Source organism: Coturnix japonica, chromosome 18 (assembly GCF_054131305.1).
Source record: "Coturnix japonica strain WE chromosome 18, WE-NBRP24, whole genome shotgun sequence".
Taxonomy (NCBI): domain Eukaryota; kingdom Metazoa; phylum Chordata; class Aves; order Galliformes; family Phasianidae; genus Coturnix; species Coturnix japonica.
The window spans coordinates 5,406,805-5,428,838 of record NC_140680.1 but is presented as its reverse complement, the minus strand read 5'-3'; the positions used below and the strand labels follow the sequence as shown (position 1 = coordinate 5,428,838).

The window sequence follows — 22,034 nt, the reverse complement described above, 5'->3', positions numbered from 1 at the left end:
CTCCTGCAGTCCTTACAACACTGGGGGATGAAAGCCAACCTACTCAAGTTAGGGCTTTCCTCATAACCTCATTTCCTCATATTATTGCATGATTTTACAAGAAAAAATACAGTGAGAATCACATTTACGAAGCAACCAGCATGGGAACCATTTGGGGAGCAATCATTGCCTTCATCTTTTGGAGGTAGGGGATCTTGTGGTTTTGTGATTGCTCCTACCTTTACCACAAGGAAGAAAGATAATCTTAAGAATGGTTAAATACCATGGTTGGCGTGTAACAAGGCAGCCTGCAGGAAGGAATCTTAGCTGTTTTTAGCTCAGCTCATTGCAATGCATGCGGATTCCCTACAAAGCTTAGCCAAAAAAAAGAAAAAAAAGGAAAAAAAGGAAAAAAAAAAAGAAGAAAAAAAAATGTTTATAAATCCATCATAAATATTAAAAAGCAGAGGATACTGGCAAGTTTCCCTGAAAACAAACTTCAAGAAATAATCTCCAAAAAAGATGTCACGGCCCCTGGGAGAACCGACGCTGGCGTGTCATCAGATGCTGTCTCATAAGGCTAAATTAAGCATCTGACCAGATTTTAATTTCTGTAAAAACTCGTGCTAATTTAAATTGCTTTAGATTTAATTAAAAATGCTTTTGTACAGAGATAATAATGTAACCCTGTTAATTAGTATCAAGTGGCATCTAGAGGGCATATTTAAAAACTAATCTGGAGAATAAATAGAGCTAATTAACAGTCAGAATAATGCTTTATGATTGTCCTTTGTTTATAAATGCAGTAATATTCAAGATGCTTATTAAATGAAATTAGTAATTAATAAATATTAATTTTAATGCTCTTTAGTTAAAAGAGTATTTCTTCTGAACTATTTTTCAATCCATTTGAACGTGTTTCAAGTCTTATGGGGGGAGGAGGCAGGAAAGGGAACCGCTGTATGACGAACCACATGGAAATTCAATTAGAAGCAGCTCATTCATGTCCCATAATGCAGGCTGTATGGGTTTGTGAGCCCACAGGGGATACTGAGTAAGGCATGAATTTGTGTCTACTTGTTCCTTGCAAAAGCAGGCACCACCCGGGCTGTCCCAGGGGAAGAGCGGAAGCAGAATCTGCCTTCAAGATCTTAACACTGCAAGAGCAAACAAAGAGCTGTGGTTCAGAGGGATGAAGACTGCTCTGAGTTCGTTTAAAAGTGATGACGTGTTCAATTACTGCAGAAGGGACTCTGTGAAAGAAAGCAGTGCTAGAAGTGATGATGTGTTGCCATCCTCTCCCTGGAAAAGAGTGGAGGTGACGGCTGTGCAATCGCATGCACCTATAGATGAGCTGAGGAGGAAAAGGGTAGTCCAGATTTGGCAGAGGACTTAGTTTCCACATGTCTTTTTGCAGGCAAATATGAGCTCCTTCTGAGTCAGCTGCTGGGATTTGAGCAGGGCAATGGGAACATGCATTGGTTCTGGAAGAGCTCATGTAGAGCTCACCATGGCTGAAAGGCTCAGGGTTGGCCCTGTCCTCAAACAGAAGTTCCCATTATCCTCCAAGCTCACCCATGACAGCAAATTTGAAGGCATCTGCTAAACCAAATGCAATCACTGAAGTAGTGCCCACCTGCACTGTGCATGCAAAGAGAATCAACTCTGACTTTCTGTATTGTTTAGTGGTTAAAATCAGAAATACTCCCCCTCCCCAACAAAAACAAACAAAAAAACCCACCAAACAGCCACCTAAACCAAAACAACAACAAAACCCAACCAGAAATAAAAGGAACTTTCATTTGGTAATTTGCATCCACATACTGCAATTTTTGAAGCCTCATCAAATGCAACATATGTCCTACTTGTATCTGCTTGTTATCCATAATGCTGTATATTCCCCCCATTTTTGATACCTTGCTAATGATGAAAAACCCTTTAGCTCCTCAATGCGGAGTCCATTTCAGAAAAACAAAGCTCCTCTTTTGTCATGTCAAGGCTTCAGCATTACTTTGTACAACAAACTTTCAGAATCCACTTTGAAGAGCACACAAAGAAAAAAGTAATTATTGTTAACAAGATTAAAAGCCAGCCACAGGTCCAATAACTGACGCTCTAACCTCTGCAAGATGACTTTCATGCCAGATTGCAGACACACGCTTCCCTCTCTAACAAGTACGTGTTCAGCCATAACAAGAACAAGTTGAGATTATTTACATAGCGTAGATATGTGTCAGCAGACACGTACCGGCAGCACCTGAGATCCCAAACACCAGAGAAATGATCAAAAGAATTTGTCTGTGTACTACAAGTTGGACTAGCCTCAAGTACAGACAAAAGCACTGCAAGAAATATGAACATATGGTATAACACTTCCCAGCATGGCAAACAGCCATGGCAACCACTTTTGGAGATATAATTAGATTGGGGAAGCAAAGCTGGAGAAAAACAAAGCCAAGCATGAACTCTGAAAGCATTTCAGCTCAAGGTCGTTGAAATATTCGCCATGTAACATCATCTGTGATAGCATTCTACCTTTTCTTTTCTGATTGCTCTGCAATGCCAAATAAACCCTGAGAAACACAGTTGAAAATAATAAAAATGAAAGCGCACTACAGCGGTTAGTAATACTTCTGATGCTGTTTATTCTGGAGACTAAAACAAGGCAGGAACTCAAAATAACTATCAAGAATAATTGCTCGTTTCTCCAGAGCAGAACGCAAATAAAAGCAATGTTTTTGCAAGTATGTAATCTGTAAAGGAGCACTTGTGACTTGTAAACAAAAGTTTCTGTATTTTTTCAAAGAATCAATGACATAAATCACTCTCATTTTAAGGCTTCCAAATAAACAGTTAAGATCGTTGCTCTTTGAATTCATCTGCCCTGCACAAAGACTGCATGATTTGGGAATTCAGAAGGGCGCTGTGTGAAGGGGATTTGTGGTACACATGGATGGTGACAAATGCTCCCCAGCTCTGAAACACCGCATGAATTTGGAATGGTCCTCTTCAAAGTTTTCTACTGAAAAAAATGCTGCAGAATTTCCCAACCTTTATCCATGAAGCTCAGCTAACTTGGCTATACCTGATGACTACACGAGCCCACTGCGTACCAACAGTGACTTGCAATTTGAAAGAGCTACAGCTGCCCTTTCTAGATACAGGAAACCATCTGGAACAGCACAACACCAAACAGTGAAAAAATAAGGGTTGGATATGAAATCTCATTCATGATGCACAGACTCTTCAGCCTTCATTTTAAGCTCCTTCATATATACACAGGGTTCAGTGCAGGGGAACTGGACTAGGTGATCTTCAAAGGGGCCTCCCAACTCAAATGATTCTCTGATTCTATACTAACAACACACTAGCTAATGCACTATCTAATTAAAAGTACTACATACCACTCTAAGCTCCTTCATTGATCCCTCTGTTTTCAGGAACTTACTAGAGAAGTAAGGAGGTCATGGCACTGATAACAAGTTTCTCCTCCCATGCAGGGGAATTTAAACATATCCCTGAGCATAGCTGGAGATGGCTCAGAGATGAACAACGAGGTCTTATGTCTGGGTAAGGAAAGCTTAAACAATATAAAGGCCAGCAAAGTATTCAGAGAATGCATACAGGATCTTAATTTATACTGACTTTTTTGCTGCAGGTCTCCTCTGCAGTGTTTGCTTTAGGATGAAGGAGAAGTTGCTGATGAGTGGGGAGATTAAATATCCAAAACATTCCCTCTTCACAGAGACATTGGTTGCAGCCATGGAAGCAGTGGTACAGTGAACCCACACTGTCCCAGACCGAGGAGATAAAGTCATCTACTTTCCAAAGCTGGTCTTAAGGTTGTTTTTATGGTCCAGATAAAACACTTTCAGGGATTTTATTTTATTTTTTTTTCAGAAGGGGAAATAACATGTTGTGTAAGTTAAGAAACTCCTCAGATAGAAACTCCTGGCCATTATGTGTCTGGGGAAGATTCAAAGCAATAAAGACAGTGAACAGCCTGTATCCAATAGAAGCTTTCCACAAGTGTGAAGGAAAGTCAGGCAAAACTATTTCAAAATTTGAAGAGGTGTATATTAAAAAGTGACTTAGTGAGTAATCTCTTACCTAAAACTCTCAATCTCTCTGCTCCGACTACCACTTCGTTGTCATCTGCAGAAAACAGCAATTTTCCAGAGAGGGTTTTCACCTCGAATTTTTGGCTGTGTGCTTCCACTGCTTGGGGACCTAGAGAGAAGAGATTTAGTACAAGCTTTGAGGAAAAGAGGAAGAAAACCACGTAGCAGTCTCCATACATTTAATAACCCCATTTGCTGAGATGACTCTAATAGCTCTGCAGACACAACCTGCATCCAATACAACAAGCAGTGATGCCTGTGCTTTACAGAGGGCGACCACACCATAGGAAAGGACACCCAAATAACCATCAACTATTTCTACTTATGATGTTTTTTAAAGCTTATATATGTCCTTAAATTGCCATTAAGCATGGCATAACTGGGAAATTTCTAACAGAAGACTGAACCACAAATAACAGTGACTGCACCCATCTACACTTTGAGAACACTGGTTCACCTCACTAGGGCTTGTGCTGCACTGTAATAGATTCCTGCTTCCTTGCCTGCTAAATATGATACTGCTGTCATGCATGGTCCAATATAAAAAACCAAGCACAACACTAAACACAAAGAAACAACAGCCAGAAGCAACACTACAAAAGTGTTTTGCTTTAAAGCTGCAGTTTAAGCTTGGTCCCACCTCTCCAGGGTGGTCAACCCTGGGACCACTGCCCTCCTGGCACTGCAGAAGGATGAGCCACGAAGGGAATGGTACTGAACGATATGTAGGCTGAAACAAACAGTGTGGTCTCCCACATCTCAAAGTTTTTAGACAAGTAAAACTTCCCCTCTGAGCTCTTATTTTAATTTCACTGCTTCTCCTGCAGTGCAGAGCTGAGAGCCTCTAGGCAAAGTATGCTGCTGTTGAGGCCGATAAACATCAGCTGCCCAAACAGCAATTCTGTGCAGGTCTGTGACTCAAACCCTCCCAAGAGCAGACCCTCTGTTACCAGACCTCAGCTAAGCTTTGCACAGACTGTCATCTTACAGCCCCACACAGCCCAGAACAAACCACAGCTTCCCTGCAATGCGCTACTACACAGGATAGTGACCAGGCTTTGCTTTACTTCTGCCACCTTCCTGATGAGCCTCATTTCTCCAAAGTATTTTCTTATAGGCAGTTTCTATCTAACCTCATTTGTACTCAGTGTTTGCCTGTATTAGCATCAGAGCACATGGACAGATTCGTGTGCAGTTCAGACTACAGAAAAGTGAGACCCCTGTGTATCTAATTCTGCAGAAACACTTAACCTGCAGCCATCCTGAGAAAACAAAATACTTTGGAGTTTTAAATTTGATTTATATCTTGCTAATTAACTGCCTCCATATTAATCATTGCAGCACATGCTATGTGGGATCATGTCTTCCCTCTACTTTTGAATCAAAACTGTTCCAAACTCAGAAATGCTCTCAGTGACCAAGATATCACCACAGGGACATCACATACCGACTGTGTCCTCCCCAGCAATCCTGAAAAGGAAGCGCTTAGGGGAACCAAATACCCTCTTGTAAGTATATGCAGAACCAACAAACTAAACAAGTTCTGAATGTGAGAATCTGAGAGTTTGGGGTTGAATTTATTCCCTTCCTCCAGGCAATTTTCATGCATGCCACTTAAACCACTGCTTTCTGAAGCTGCATATTTAATTATTTAATACTGTGACTAGAGGCCAAACTGTTATTTAAGCAAACCAAACAACTCAGCCTCATGCAGAAACAGCATGTTTATGGATTACTGGCTCTGCTATGCAGCAATACTTCTCCCAGTCCCTAGATGAATCTTAGTAAATAAATATCTATCTTATATCATATATACATATTAGTATTTTAAGCTCTTTAAACCTAAATAACACATACATCCACTCAAAGGCTGCTGTGCACTGGGGACTTATGAAACACCCATTTATCCATCGAACATTCTAATGCATCAGTGTTCTTCATCTGAAGTAGGGCATAAAAAGCAATAAATTGCTCAAGGTCCAAACCCAGCCACAGTCAATCAGCTGAGTTCCCAAGATCTTAGGTAAGCTAAAAGAGTCTCAGGAAAATCCTATTCCTGCTAGGACAGAGATGTCAGCCTGCATATGTTGTTCTTGACCCTGGAGTTGTACAGCTAACCTTTCTGTCTCTGGATTGGCTTTCAAATGAAAACGATGGTCTGCTTCGTTATCAGACAGCACCAGCCAGCTGCCTCCCCAGCACTGCTTTCATGTCTCTACCTTTGTTTCTACAAAGCAGAGCAAAGTTTCCATTTGTTCTTCACAAAGACACCTGGGCTCCCCTACGGCAAACTGTGTGAAGCCAGCGCAGCATCCCACAACACACCTGCTTTCATCTCTCTGTAACAACTCCATGCAGCCTTTCCTCCTCCTTACCTGTTACAAGGCGAGTGAGGACTTTCGTCTTCTCATTGAGGATGTTCACTGTAACGTTTCTGGCAGACTGGAAGTATAGTGGGTTGCCCTGGAATGAGACCACAAGAGCAAGCATGTGAGATGGGACAGCTGCATGGCTAGGGATGGGGTGAGGTGCAGGTTCTGCTGCTTGTGCCCTTGTGCCAATCCGTGCCTGTCTCATCATTGCACAGTACTGACATAACCCGGAACAGAAATGAGCTTATGGAAATGGAGCTGCCAAAGGTGCCCAGAGACAGACAGATATCCTTTCCCACTGCACACAAGCATACTGGTGTGAGGGGAGTTTTCTGCGACTCCTTATATTTGCATCAGTTCCTGATCATGGAATTATGGAATCATTAAGGTTGTAAGAGACTGCGAAGATTATCTAGCCCAACAGCCCCTACCAATACTACTCACTAATCCAGGTCCCTAGGCACCACATCTCCATGTTCCTTGAACATGTTTATTGTCCAAGATAAAGCCATAGTCCACACCTCTGTTTGGCTCAGAAAACATCCTAAAGACTACCCTTGTTTTAGGGATAGTCAGCTTTATTGGCAGTAAGTGCCACCCAGCTTTCTATTTTAAGATGTGCAGGTGATGATGGACCCGACCTGAAGTTTGTGGTATTTTGGGAGGCTGATTAGAGCATTTCAGAGTCAAATCTGCAATACTGCACATAGCCTCAAATGACTCCAGCCCTATGTACATGCATGGACACACTGTCATGCCCAGGAAGCTGTGAATGAGAAAACCTTGCTAATACACACAAAGCGCCTTTGGTCCCAGAGCAATTATGAGCCATCCAGCACTTAGAATCACCACCATGCAGACTGCGATGCTTCAGACCAGACCCATCCCATCAGGTCTGGAGACAGAATCACAGAATCATCAAGGCTGGAAAAGATCACTAAGATCATCTAATCAACCATCAACTCGTCCCCAGTGTACCCACTAAAAGCAACAAGACATGAAGCCTCCCCCACTCCATACCTGACCACACCAATTTCTGCCTGTTTTTCACATTTATGCTGTAAATACACCACAGAGGAAGGAGCTAGAGCAGCTGTTAACACACTGGAGCCACACAGCTACCTGGCACCATCCAACTCAGGTATTTCTCCCACAGAGCGAAGCCAAAGGAAACCCACAGCGAAAACCATCTGGCTTCTTGTGTGTGCAAACACATCCAAGACACCTGGGAATCTGTGTTTCCTCCAGGCAGCTCCAGTCCTATGGCTGGGTTTTCAAGGGCTATTAGCCACCTAGGGCACTAACACGGGGTGAGTCCAACTTAAATCAGACAGAAGTCTAAAGTGTGAGGTAGAAATTCACTGCCAGCAGTTCTTTGTAATGTCTAAAGCAGGCAGCTGAATAAACTCATTAATCAGCTAAGCCAGAGGATTAGCAGAGGGGGTACAACAGCAAGAAAAACAGCAAGGAGATGAAAATTCTATGCCCATGCACTTCTTACACTGCACTTTCTTCCCAGTGTTTCAAGATCTTTCTATTAAGAATGAGCATTCAGTACAGGGTGTGTAGGTCAGGCATGTTGTCCTTGCTTCTCAAATTTATAAGGAATGTAATTAATATTTGTATAGATGTTTTCTGGATCACAGCAAAAGAATTAAGCTGTTTGCATACAAAGCTTAATAGGAGCACAGGGATGAACTCTTTGGAGTCATGCACTGGAGCTTCAGTTGCTGGGTGAAAAGTTCCCAGTGAAAATGAAACCATAAAACTCACCCCAAACAATGTTACATGTGCACAAATATTTATGAGAATTACATCAAGGTCGCCTGGTTCAACTCCCTGCAATGAGCAGAGACATCTACAGCTAGCATTGACTAGCAGTAACAAAAGATGGCTTCGCTTGAAGACCTGCTTCCTCTGACATTAATTCTCTGCAGCCCCTGCCAGAGAAGCTAATTTGAACACCACTAGAAATAGCAGTTTACTGCTACATTTTCATTTTACATGTATAGATGAAGGATATTTTAAAGACAGATAGCTGCACCATACATAATCCAGAGTCACAGATAGGACTGGAATCACTATGAATACTTCCATAGAACAGAAAGGTCACGTTTTTGACTTGCACCATTTGACTTTTTTATGGAGTTAAGCAAGTAGAGTGTTTGGAAAAGGCCAGGAAACCTCCTAGGCCAAATTAAGGTAGGGAAAATCATTCAAACGCCAAGACAGTTAATTTTAAAACTCTGCTACTAATCTGCCTAACAGGAGATTCACTACAGAAGCACTACAATACAAGCCAAGTGTTGCAGAAAAAAAAGCTGCCCCAAAGAAGACTTACAAGATGAACTAAGAGCTGGTATCCATCTAAGAAAAACTTAAAATACATAACCAGAACCTAAAATATTCATCCCAGCACAGTCATCTCATTCACTGTTTCAGAGCTCAGATTCATGCAGCTTTCAAAAAACCAAGATTTCTCTAATGGAAGAGTTATGTTTTTATTGGTCTGCAGAGAAGGACCATTTCAAGCACTTACTGCAATGCCCGCCCTCATTTCCATAATTCTTCTTCCATTAAGAAATGAAAACAGATGGAAAAAAAAAAAAAGATTTCCCTTTGCTGAAAATTCTGCAGATTTTGTGTCCATCATCTTCTGTTTACAAAGGTAACAACATGACATATTTTACATACTGAGCTCTTAAAATGTTTCCTGTTGCAAGCTTAGTGATGAATGCCAGCTTCCTTCAATCACACACACACAAATTAACAGACTAAAGCATTAATTCATTCTTAAAGTGGTTAGAAATCATAACTGAAAAGGGGAAACCTTTCAGTTCTCTTAGCATTTCATGCTATCATGACGTGAAGTTAAGCATTCCGGTGCACTTCAGCAAATGGAAATCTAGATCAATAAGGCACCATAGACTCATCAAATCATTAAGGTGGAAAAAGACTTCTAAGATCATCTCGTCCAACTGTCAACCCGTCAGCACCATGCCCAGTACCCCATGGCCCTCAGTGCCCGTAAAGGACCAACAAAACCACAGTCTGACTTTCTGGGGAGTGCTTCGTATGTGTGTTGAAATCACAGACCTAAAGTTAGATGATGAGCACACAAGAAATAGACACGATTGTAATTATAACACTACAAGTATATACCACATATACAAGATATACCATATTTCTGAAGTATACGAGCAATAATCCAGATCAGGGTCTTTCTAGATAAATAATACAAAAGGAATTACACATTATGTTACTCTAGGACATGATGCAAAGAAAACTGAAGTGAACTGAAAACTGATGCAATACTCTTTTGAGTTTAGAAAAATAGAAAAATGAATCTTTCTCTGATCAGTGTGTCTGTAAGGTGGAATGATACAAAGATGGTAACAAAGATGATGACAGATATTCAAAAGGTTATTTATGAGGAAAAACTCACCGATATGGACTTAGGGGCTTTCTGTAGGTATGGTGGAGAGGACAATTGGACTGGATGATCTTATAGGTCCTTTCCAACCTTGTGATTCTGTGATATGGACACCTTTGCTGGGAACTACTGAGGCAATCTCCACCAGGGAGCAGTCTCCAATAAATGCTGCCTTAGTGGTGGTCAGCCCTTAAATGAGGTCTAGAGGAGGTGGAGTCAAGCTCCACCCCTTCTGGGAGCACAGCTAAATTACTCTCACCTGTGCTCCCACAGCTGACCTGACACTTGTCTCAGCTGATTAATCAGAGGTTTGGGCTGTGATTACCAATTTGCCATACAGTGTCTAAAACAGCTTCCACTCAGTTCCTCTGGAAAGCATATTTTTGATAAAAGAAATCTAGTATTTCAGATCGCACAACAATCCCACATATTTCCCTGCCTTCATGCTATCTGATGTACCGAGAAATCTCTTTTTCTGTCATTTGCTCTTCACTTCTATCACAAATACTGTGCTAAGGCTTCCCTGCCCCTCTCTTTAGCTCTGCACCCAGTCCAGGTGCTGAGATTAACATGCTCTTCATGCTTGGATTTGGTTGTTGAAACTTTAATCTCCTTACAGTGGCCATCTATGAACTTCACTGCTGTGGAGTTAGCAGAGCTATAGCTCATGTTCAGGTCATCCTATGGCACTGCACTGAACCACAGTCTCTCATTTAACTGCCTGCAAAACTTGCAAATTAAATTAGCAGTCACTCCTTTCTGACACCATTTTACACGGCAGGTTCTTTCAGCGCTCACTTGGATCATTGTGCTGAAGAAACAGAGCTACAGACATTGATGGGAATGATATAAATGTTTTGCTTTCTTCAGGTTTTCTTATTTGCTTCTGACATGTTACAAGCATTCTCCTTTTAAGATGCTGACCCTGCACTGGGTCACGATTCCATTCATAGAACCATACATTCATTAAGATTGGAAAAGACCACCAAGTCCAACCATCAACACACTACCCATGTCAACTAACCATGTCCTGCAATTTCTGGGCACAGCTGAGGCTGGGATCCTTTGAGGGATCCATTTCCAGCCCACCACAAACCTTTTTTCACCTTTGTAGGTAATCTTAAGAAACAAACGCTCGTCATTCCAACTATTACACCAACACTTCTTCATTAGCAGACTCAATCATAACATACATGTTTGTATACAGAAAAGAAGCTGCCACACCTATTCCATGGATTAAAATGCTGAGCATAAGCTGCAAAATGAAGGATTTGAATAGTTGGAAAAATATGTCAAAATAGTGTTGCTTGCTTACCCACTAAGCAGGGAGGTATTCAGTAAAACACAGAAGACTGAAAAAAGTATCGATTGATTGCTAGGCTAAACACATGGCAAACAAGCCCTAACAGCTCGCTGGGTGTTTTTCTCTGGCTCACTCTGGAAGAGATGCTAAAATTGCATAGATCAGAGACCAAAAGAGAAAAAACACTCTGGCAACCCTCATTTGCAGCTGAAGCAATCCCAGCTAGTGCAGTCTTTAAGGAAATTCAATAACAGATGTTTTAGGGAATTATTCAAAATATGTGGAAATCTTTTTTAAATTTTAACAGGCAATTTAAAAATAATGCATCACAATCAATGTCTTTCTATCTTGGGTGGTTAAAAGCAACAGCTTTGATTTGATCTTACGGATTCAAAGAGTCTGCACAGTAATTGCACATGAAGCTTGTGGAAATAATGAAAATGTTGAATTTCCCGCTGGCTTGAAAAATGTAATGAGAAAAATTAAAATATTAAAGCTTTATCCAAGTTGGAGAGGGAAAGTCTGGAGATGCCACTCAGAGCACCATTTTCTCAGTAATGTACAGAAGAACCCCACTGTTCTCTACATAGTGGGGCTGTCAGAGGGCAAAACCTTTTTCTGGAAAGCAAGTGGGCTGCCCTCAATGAGAGCAGAAGCATTCCTCCACCTGGCTGAGAGCCACTAACAGCCCCTCTGCTTCTCTGTACTCTTAAGTGCTGTTTTAAAGAGCTGCTGATAAAGTATTTGCAGGGGCTATAACAAGTGCATTCCTTTCAAACAGTCCTACTATTACTGCCACATGTAATAACAGTACTATTAACAGAGCTAACAGCAGTGATTCATACCCCTCAGAACTGTGTTTCCATGGGTAGGGACAACACAGAGCCACAAACAAGGAGAGCGGGTCAAGTCTCAAGGAGGAAGAAATCCCATTGGTGCTGGTGCAGCTTCTTGTAGGCACTAAGTTAAACTGCTTGCAAACATCACTCCTGTACAAAACCTGGGATGAGAAGAGATTTAAAATGCTTCCAAACAGTGCATTCAAACTGACCAAATCAGTGTCATGCAGTGGTGCTGCAATCATTTAATTTCCCCCCAAGAGACTTGTTATTTTAAGATATTTGACAAATATTTGTATAATGCTTAACCTCTTCTCTTAAAAGATTGTTGGGAAATCCTGACAGCAATTCCTTGTGAATACAAGGACAGAGGAAATGGACTGGAATAACCAAGATATAACCTGTAGTTTGTCTGGGCTGAGCAGACAAAAAGATAAACAGCTTCACCCAGAACTTACCTTCCATCAGATAAAGGCATGTTTACTGGCAGATAGTATAAGTCTACCTTGCCCTCTGTTTTGGCTCTACTTGCTTTCTTACTGGACAGAAAGCAGCAGAGAGTCATAGAATCACTGCATCATTAAGGTTGGAAAAGACCACTGAGATCATCTAGTCCAATTGCTGACCCATCCCTACCATGTCCACTAACTGTGTCCCTCAGTGCCACATCTCCATGGTTCCTGAGAACCTCCATTTACAGTGAGCCCAGCACCTCCCTGGGCAGCTTGTTCCTGCTAGAAATCTCCAGTTTGTGATTAATTTCAAATCTCAGTTCCCAGATGACTGCTGATACAGATAAGATTAAATTAGTATCACTGATCCATTTTCCAATATGACTGCACCAGAGAGGAAAACACCAGCAAAACTCTCACTACAAGCCACTAAACACAGTTTTGTAACTGCAAAATGTCCAGAACACTCTACAAGCACAGATCAAACAAAGCAGTCCAGGACCCTCACCAGAACATCACACAGACATCTCACACCTGAAAAACAGAGCACTGGGCAGCTTCTGCCTTTGGTTGTGTCAACGAAGAAAGGAAGACAGACTTGGGAGTATCCAATGAGGCCCTGAAGTCCCACTTAGCAGCAGCCCAGCTTTCATCTGTATCAACTTCATGCCAAATTGCAAGTCTGCCACCACTGTTTCTATTTAGGTTGCAATACAAAAGAAAAGCAACAGATCCTCCTTCTGCTTCTGATAGAGCTCCTCACAATAAGAACAGGATTTGTCCAGGAGCCTTCTGGAGCAAAAATTTAAGTCACGTAGCTAAATCCCCAGGTGCTAGATTGAAAACATCCTTTAATATTATTTGAACATACTTTTTGTTGTTTAATCATCGAGTCTCTGCTGATCTTGACTTTGTCCTTCATATGGCTGAGTAAAATGTTCATGTAACCTAAATCCCTCTTTTAGTAAAACTTCTGATTTGACAGTGTAAGCTTTTCATAACAGAATGAAAGGAAACTGTGGATGGAATTGATAACAAACAGATTAAAATGAAAGCTACAAAATACCCCTGTACGTGTTATATTTCGTTCTAAAGACTATTTCTTTAAAGAAGGAAGCAATGGGTCCAGTGCAGAGGTAGCAAACATGGTCTGTACCCTCTTGTTCCTAGAAACAAGCTCTTTCCACAAGTGTCACACGCCCCCGCATTGTAGCCTGGAGCAGTGGCAGAGCTGACACAGCCCTGACCTGCAGTTGGCACTCGGAGACGCAGATCTAGAAAGTCCTGGGCTGACTCAACATGCTGCATTCTAACCTCTGATATTTCTTTAAGTATTCAAATGCTTAAAGCAAAGTCCTCAAGTCCCTTCTATGCAAACAAACTATGGTTATGTTTGCAGAAAGATATACTGTGAAGCTCAGAAAAGTTAAGTAAAAACAGTGTTTCCTCCAGATACGACACATTTTAACAGCATATGTACTACACACATAAGAGCTTTATATCCAGTACTACAGAGTCCCCTCTTTTATGGCACTCCTTGAAGTTTTTTTTTAATGACGGTAGGAACAAAAGATAAATTTCCCACTGCTGCATTAAAGCAATTACATCTCTGACTCTCCTTTTAAAGTGCAAAGAAGGCAGGTCTATGATGTGAGATCTAAATGACTAGATTCTGCTTGTGGATGGCTACCCAAAAGGTTTTACATCCTTCAAAGTGATTTATTTTTGGCAGTCCAGGGCTTCCTCTCTTCAGAAGAAATCCTGTAACGATCTCATGAACACAGCACTTAGAGTGCATGGCTGCTTCCTCAAGATGCTTAATCAGCTGTGCTGACACTAAAAACAGCACCAAAAAGATCCCCAAGGGATTACATCTGCATCAGCTACTTAGTCATCCTCTTTTTTTAATTATTATTATTATCTTTTATCTTTTTTACTTTGCTGGCTCATAATACAAAGAAAAAAACAGACGTGATGACATCGGATAGACATACACATAAAAATAAAATGCAACTGTGAGCGTTGGAACTCTGTTCCATGTCCATTTGGGTGGGAAATCTGGATTTGTAACATCTGAAGGCTGCTGCAGTTCTACAAAACTTCCTGCATTGGCAAGGTCTCAGCTGAGCACTGCTGCCTGCCTGGGCTGGGACCTAAAAGGATTGGATGCACTGCAGAAGTCCTCCAGCAAGACAGCCTTACACAGCACCCGAGGAGAAGAGAACAGTACAGATTATACAGTGACAAGACAATTCCGAAAATGCTTTGAGCTCTTCACTCCAAGTTCACCCGATGGCATTATACCGGAGGTGATCAAAGGTGCTCAGAGGATTACCGCATTGCAGGGAAGCAGCCCTCCCTCATATGAACTAAGCAGGACGAGAGCAATTGTAATGCTTTGAAACAGGACAGCAGTAGCCTTAGATTCTCAGCACATTTATCACCACTTCCCACTGGAAATTAGCTGGGGATTCATTATTGCAATTTATTTAAATCCTTCTAACCACAGAGGCTGCTCATATCAGACCAAGAGGGAGCTCACACTGACCCGATCCTGTACACACAAGATACAGCAGCAGCACGACTATGGCTCTGTGCTAAGTTACAGCCTATTTCTGCCTTGGGCTGTCCTAGCTATGGTCAGACTCCAGTGGTGACAGATCTCCTGCTGATACACTGTATGCATGCACTGGGCAATAGGAAAAAGGGAGAGAACTGAAGAGAGCTCTGCCGAGGTTTAAAATATTCTAAATCATCCAGCTATATGGCTACCACAACGCTCATAACTTTTACTCCAGACAAGCGTGCAGATCTCTGTTCATGTATTTTCATTTTTATGGTCTTTCTGGTATGCCTGCCGTCTGCCTTAGACTTCTTTTAAAACTACTGGTAAATCATACCTCACCCTGTATATACGCTGTTTAAAGACAATATTACAATTATACAGAACGAGCAGCTTCTGATTTATTTTCTCTTACTATCAGCGTTACTTGGACCATAGTACAACTAGAAACCATCAGAATCTCAGTCAGTCACTAAGCTGAATATATATATACATACACTTTCCAGAGTACATATTGTTACTACAAAGAAAGGAATGATAATATTTTCCAAAAGCCTGATTCACCAGAGACACCTGGGTTCTGCAATGCTTGCAGTACTTCTGAAGTGCTTTGTTACTGCATTGTATAATGCCAATATATAGAGAGAGATTTTTCTCCTGTGTGTCTACTAACATGGATACTGCTGAGCATTGATGGGACAAGGGGAAATGGTTTCAAACTAAAAGAGGGGAAATTCAGGAAGGAGTTTTTAATGATAAGGGTGGTGAGACAGTGGCACAGGTTGCCCAGAGAGGTGGTGGTGCTCCATCCCTGCAGACAGCCAGGGGCAGGCTGGAGGGGCTCTGAGTACTTGATGGAGCCGTGGGTGTCCCCGTTCAGTGCAGGAGGGTTGGAACAGATGGTTTTTAGTGGTTCATTCCAACTCAAACAGTTCTATGGTTCCTTTGAAATCTAACTTTCCTTTGTGTTGGGTCATGGATCACTTCTGGTATTAGGTTATAGATGGCTGTGCCAAATTATATATGCACTCACAACACAAAACACAGGCAAAATCCTCACAGAGGCCCCTGATGTTACCAAAATTCAGATGCTGCTAATAAGAACAGGATACACTTCCATCTGTCTGGATTGGGAAAAGAAATTCATGAGGCTCTGATTCATCTGCAGCCATATGCTGATATGCAGAAAATACTCGTGGACACACAGACATATGCAAGGTAGCCAGCAACAGAAATCAAATCAATCACAGATCACAGCATGTGATTTGCCTAATTATGAGTAGCACCTCACATTTTTTATCGACGCAAAAAGCACTTTGTGAATGAGCAGATGGCACCGCTATGGGATGGCACCGTCCTCGACAGTTGCAGATGCAGAGCATTTACACAGCATGCTGAAAAAATGACACAACACAAGCTGCTTCCTGGGAAAAAAGATTCAAATTGAACAAGTGTCACCAAACAAAATACACGTATTTATTGATGTTCTGAACTTATCTGATCCAGCCTCTCTCCTCAAATCAAATACACATGCACAGGCCAGGGAGTGATGCTATCTAGACATCATTAAAGTCTCTTAGATAGAACTGTCACGTGTGCTGTCTAGCATAGAAAAGCAGAGATGGAGACCAACTTGAGTCTAGTTCCAACCCGCAAACAATTTAAATCCACACAAGCAGAATCAATAGGAAGAAGCCCTGCAGAGAAAGCAATTACACTGCAAAAGCAACTACATTACAGCCCGGTTACGGCTGGAAGGCAGGATGCAGAAGGCCATCCTCACTGCCGTGATTACACAGTGGAGCTCTTTCCAACACATCTGGTCTGTGAAGTGACAAGGGTCAGCCCAGACACGTTCCTGCAATCAGAACATTTCTGCTTCTGGACTGCTGTTACAATTACAGGGCTCTTCAAGGTGAGACCTGTCTTCCAGGTTTGCCATGTGCCAGGGGCAAATGTTGGTCTGTGCACTGGGATATAGGTTGGAAGGGCTCGGTTCCTCTGATAGGAAAGTAATTTCATCTGCTTTAATTACCATGTGGGGTTACTGCATTGCATATATGTTTGCACAGGTTGGTTTTGAATTCTTTTTTTCCCCACCACTTTGTTTCTGAAATGATGGATACTTTGCTTTCAGAAGGATGTTCTGTCTGTCTGCATGACCAGACAGAGATATCCCTGCAGGAATAAACACCAGGACCCAAACCATGACCTGCAGTGGGGTAATGTCCATGTGTTAGTTGTCAGACAGGAGGGAGAACTGCAAACCTGCACCCCAGGAGAGGCAGAACATGGAGCAGGCAGGGCAGCACAGGACCTCAAGAGAGAAAATGGCAGATGCAGCTAAGTATGTGACATGACATTGAACTGATATGGAGGAAAGATGCTAAATCCTGCTGGACGCTGCAACACAGAACACGTGCATCTACAGAGATAACATGACAGCAGATATCTGACCAGTGGGACATTGCATGAGCAGTAATGGGAAGCTCTGTGGTGAGATTTGACTGCATCTTGCAGCTGTCATTCAATAGATACTCTTGGGTATCATTTTCAAGGCTAAGAGAGCAGAAGAACACACGGTATTGCTGATGAGCAAAAACACATCCCCAACCAACAGCCCTGGGGGCCGAGGAGTGGCACTTCAGAAGAAGTCAGGCTCTGAGAAAGAGCAGCAGATGCTTTTTCTATGCCTGGAAGAAGACAGGAAGGTTGTTTGGGGAAATTGTGAATAATGGCAAATGCAGCCAAAGAGATTAGGATGGGTGAAGGTAAATAGAGCACAGGAGACATATGAAAGCCTAGACCCAGCGTTACTCTTTGGGCAGTCAGCAGGGTGGCTCAGTCTGACTGGCTGTTGCCACAGAAGACACCTGCCTTCTGACATTATTATTCCTGAAGTTCCTGCAAAACTCTACAGGAACAAAATGGATCAATGAAGACATCCGATCAGTGGCTCCCAACAGGAAGAGGTGCAGGGAGGGTCTTCTCTGCCTGCTCCTCTTCCTCCTACTTGAACTAAGCTACGTTTCCCAGAATGTTGCATAATAGATAATGTTGCAGAGAAATAGAAAGCCTGCTGCCCTCCCAGCTGTGTACAACATCAAGGTTTATCATTTATAAATAACAGTTGGGATCTGAAGGAAACACACATAGCAGAAATCACTTTATAGCAGCTGCTGGGGATTTCAGGAATGCAGCAGCATTACAGATCCAATACTTATTATATGATCTTTATGGAAATAGTGAAGGATGTCCTGCTAAAACCTGGAAAGGATAGGCTCCGAACATTGAGCCAAAGGAAGCAGAAGACGAAATGTGTTTAGGTTCATCCCATTAATGACAGCCATGGCTCTCTGGAAACCAAGTCACCAAACAACCTCAGGTTGATCACTTAATCTTGACCTCTAACAGCAATTTGTGTGCATTTTGATTACGGGTTATTTGGCCATTCCCTGTGTGCCTTCACCTGTGTGAACAACACATCAGTTTATTTGCTTCAAGGAAAATATCAGCTGCTCTAAGGCAATAAACAGCTACCTCTACTTTGTACTTCTAACCCACAAAATAAACCTAGGAAAGAAAAATTTGTTCTTGCTCTTTGAGATGAGCCCAATCATAGGAAAAACAACAGGATTCTTTTGGCTAAAGAACAGTAAAGCTTGCAGGACAGACAAGCCTCATTCTGTTGGAGAAATGGCATCTCTTCTCCTTCGATCAACCTGATGATAATTTTATTTGTTTCTCTTCTTTTAAATATTGATGTCTTACAAAGCTTCTCATTACAAAAACACATCTAACTCTTCAGCTGTACTGCCTTGGGCTACAATCCTGTCAGATTTCATCCAAGAGGAAGGCTCAGCTTGTATTCGTTCTTGAATAAGACTTCCCAGGCACTGTGAAGAGTGATATGGATGGTTTGGTGAACACATTCTTCTCTCTAAAGCAGTCACCACCTATTCATGGTGCCATGGGCACTTTTTTGGCAACTGCTGTTGGTTTCTCAGCACAGAAGCAGAACTTGGGCATTAACTGCCTTTATTCCCTAAATGCTCCATGACAAATTCATCCCCTGTCTAAGTCAAGAGAGAGACAGTGGAAAGTTATCATGTTTTGCTCAGTAAGAAAATGGACTAGAAATACTGTATCAGGCTGTAGTTGGATAGAAAAGAAAAAAGACTAAGTCATAAAAGCCACTTTCTTTACATAGTTGTGGACTACAGATGAAGAATACAGAAAAGTGTCCAATATTGATACTAAGCAAATCCTGGCATACATTTACTCATCGCTTTCATGAACAGAGACTTACAAATCCAATTTTGCACTGCATCACTTGGAATAAACTTTAAACACAACCTTCCTTTGTAGATCACAACAAAGAACTTTCCAGAGGAGGACATCTTCATCCTTAAATTACTGTAGCTTCCATGCCAGAATCTCAATGTCTCAAAGGGAAACGCTGCTGTATTCCATTCACTCCCTTCCAGACTTGCTCAGCATCCCTTGCTAGTATGCCAGTTGCTCTCATAGCAGGGAAACAAATGCAAAGGTACATGATGCCTCACCTTCAAATATACTGTTTAACCATATCAGCTTCTATTCGAAAATATCTGCCAGCTCTCCCACTTGAGGCATGTGATCCATTAAAATGAGCGTGCACAAGGAGACAGGACACCTCACACAACTCCTCAGCTCCTCTAGGAGTACGTGAGCAAGCCACTTTGTTTACCCTCATACCTATAACCTGTCCCACTCTACCCATTGACAGCACAAAACCCCCTGGGAGGGGCTACCTTTGTGTTTGCACAGTGTCTGGCAGAGTGGACTCAAACCGGTGGCTTCACTGCCATATTTATGCACAGTCTGTAGAAAGCATAAGGCATGATCCAGAGAAAAAAAACAATGTACACTTAAATTTCTGCATGTGAATAGCCACACCAACATTAATGAAGTAATCAACATCTGTAAAAAATGCATATAATTAAATATCTGGGTAGACTGAAGACCAAATCAGAACGCCTGTCTCTGTGACTGGATTTGAAGCCTATTTTATCACATTATGTACTAACATCCTGCACACCAACAGTGTACCACTAACCAGCATGGGACCGTCTATTGCTGAAATACATTGGTCCAGGGGAGCAGACAGCCAGGCACAGCCCCAGACAAAGATCAAAAATAGAGATGTTCCAGCCAGGGAAATGTTAGCAGCCAAAGAAATCTCACTTTTACTTTCAAAAGATACAAGTCAGTTTTTCCAAGAGCCTCAACCAATTTGTCCTAAAAGAACAGGAGCAAATTCAGCGTTGTTCTTGTTTTACCCTGAGGTCCTTCTCCAAATCCAGCATCTGTCATCTAGAAGCAGAACAATCAGAGAAACTCTTATTACTGGCAAAGGACCTTGTAAATGAAACCTGGAAGGTCTGATTTTTGCTTCCTGTTGCAAATCAAAGAGCAGCCAACTGAACTGTCTGTAAAACCCGTTGTGTGTGTCTGCACTTGCTAATGACAGCACAGCTTGTCTTGTCAAGTAACACTTGCCTTATGAAACACGTAACTTTGCTTCTGAAATAATTCTGACAGCAGAAGAGTTGCAGAAGAGTTTGCTGTCCTGTGGTAAGAGGACATGAATGTCTGCTATTGAGGCTTCCTAGAAACATCAGAAAACACCACTATGTTTCTTTATAATTGGATCTTATTATTTGCCTTTTAGTGCTTCCTGTATCATTCTATCTTCTATCTACGCTGTATGAAGTTTTATTCCTTTTTGACTTTTCAGTATTAAGAAGCTGTTTATAATACTTTGGGATCTCCAAAGCAGCCACGATCCTGACTGTCAGCAGCCATGTCTAGACATTGGAAATCCTTATGCTCAAAGCCTTTGCCCATGGGAGAGAGAAATGCAGCAGTACACAACCTGCACTCCTTTCCCTGAGCAATTTCAGGTGCTTTGGAAAGCTTACTTCTTCCTCAGCCTATTGCTTCTTAAGATGAAATTTGGATCATGTTTTGGACTGGAAATTCAAGATTACTCTACAAATGCCTCCAATCCCATGGGTTGGTTCAGGTTGGTAAGAATCAAATGCCAGTGTTTCTATTAACAGTATTGTCTGTCCAGTAAGAACAGAAGGCTACAGAATTCCAGATCAGTAGGTTAGATTGCTGTATCTCACATTCAACTCCAAGTACTCTCTCATAAATAATAATAATAGTAATATTAAACACAGAAAAATAAGGATAGTGCACAGCTCCTACAAGTATGCATGCCTGTAGGAATAATGAGAGTCCATAATAAATGGCTAATTAAGAAAAATGAGCTTCATACAATCTTCCAAGTTCATTCACAAAGGTGGCACACAAGTTGGAGATGCTGAACCTAAGCTGAAATAACAGACAGCGAAACTGTTGTGCATGCTGGAGGACAGGAAGAAACTGCCTGCCAAATTCATTCAGCTCAGCCATTTTTTCTTTCAACTTTAAAATCAATAAATCCATGTCTTTCCCTTTTCCTTTTGGAGGAATAAACTAAATCAAATGTTCATTCCTCCCTAGGTTCTAGTGCCTGCACTCTTGTCTCAAGGATCACGACTCAGCTAAAAACACAGCCTTAGCTGATTTGCAACATTTCTGTGGATATACAGCCCTAACACAACTCAGTCCCGCTGTCAAACTCTTCAGAGCTGAAATGTTCTGGGATCGTGGTAAAAATGCAACGCAAAAGCTCTGAGAGCACAGAGCATCCAGCCTTAACCTCACAGCTCACTTTGAGCTGTGGTGCACATCACTTGTTTTTATGACCACTGAGTTCAGCTGCAAATGTTTGAAATGAAAAGGGGAAAGGAATCAGATCAGAACAGCAAAACAAACACGATCTGAACATCTCCCCACACTTCACACAACCAACTCAAGCGGAGAAATTTCACCTATTGAATGGAAAAAAAGTCACTCAAACTCAGAGATCATTTCGGAAAT

General features: G+C 41.7%; 1 protein-coding gene across 9 annotated transcripts in view; it reads right to left on the bottom strand.

Moving 5' to 3' along the window:
* SGCD (sarcoglycan delta) overlaps positions 1-22,034 on the bottom strand; it is a 345,566-nt gene that overhangs the window by 90,399 nt on the left and 233,133 nt on the right. For all 9 annotated transcript variants that reach the window (XR_014935431.1, XR_014935433.1, XR_014935432.1 and 6 more), the window contains 2 exons: positions 6,476-6,563; positions 4,090-4,209 (listed from right to left, as the gene is read on the bottom strand). Coding sequence is in view for 6 of the 9 variants with exons in the window: in XM_085518773.1 (XP_085374899.1) it covers positions 4,090-4,209; positions 6,476-6,563 (208 nt within the window). In the remaining 3 variants the exon portion in view is untranslated. The remainder of the gene's footprint in view (positions 1-4,089; positions 4,210-6,475; positions 6,564-22,034) is intronic.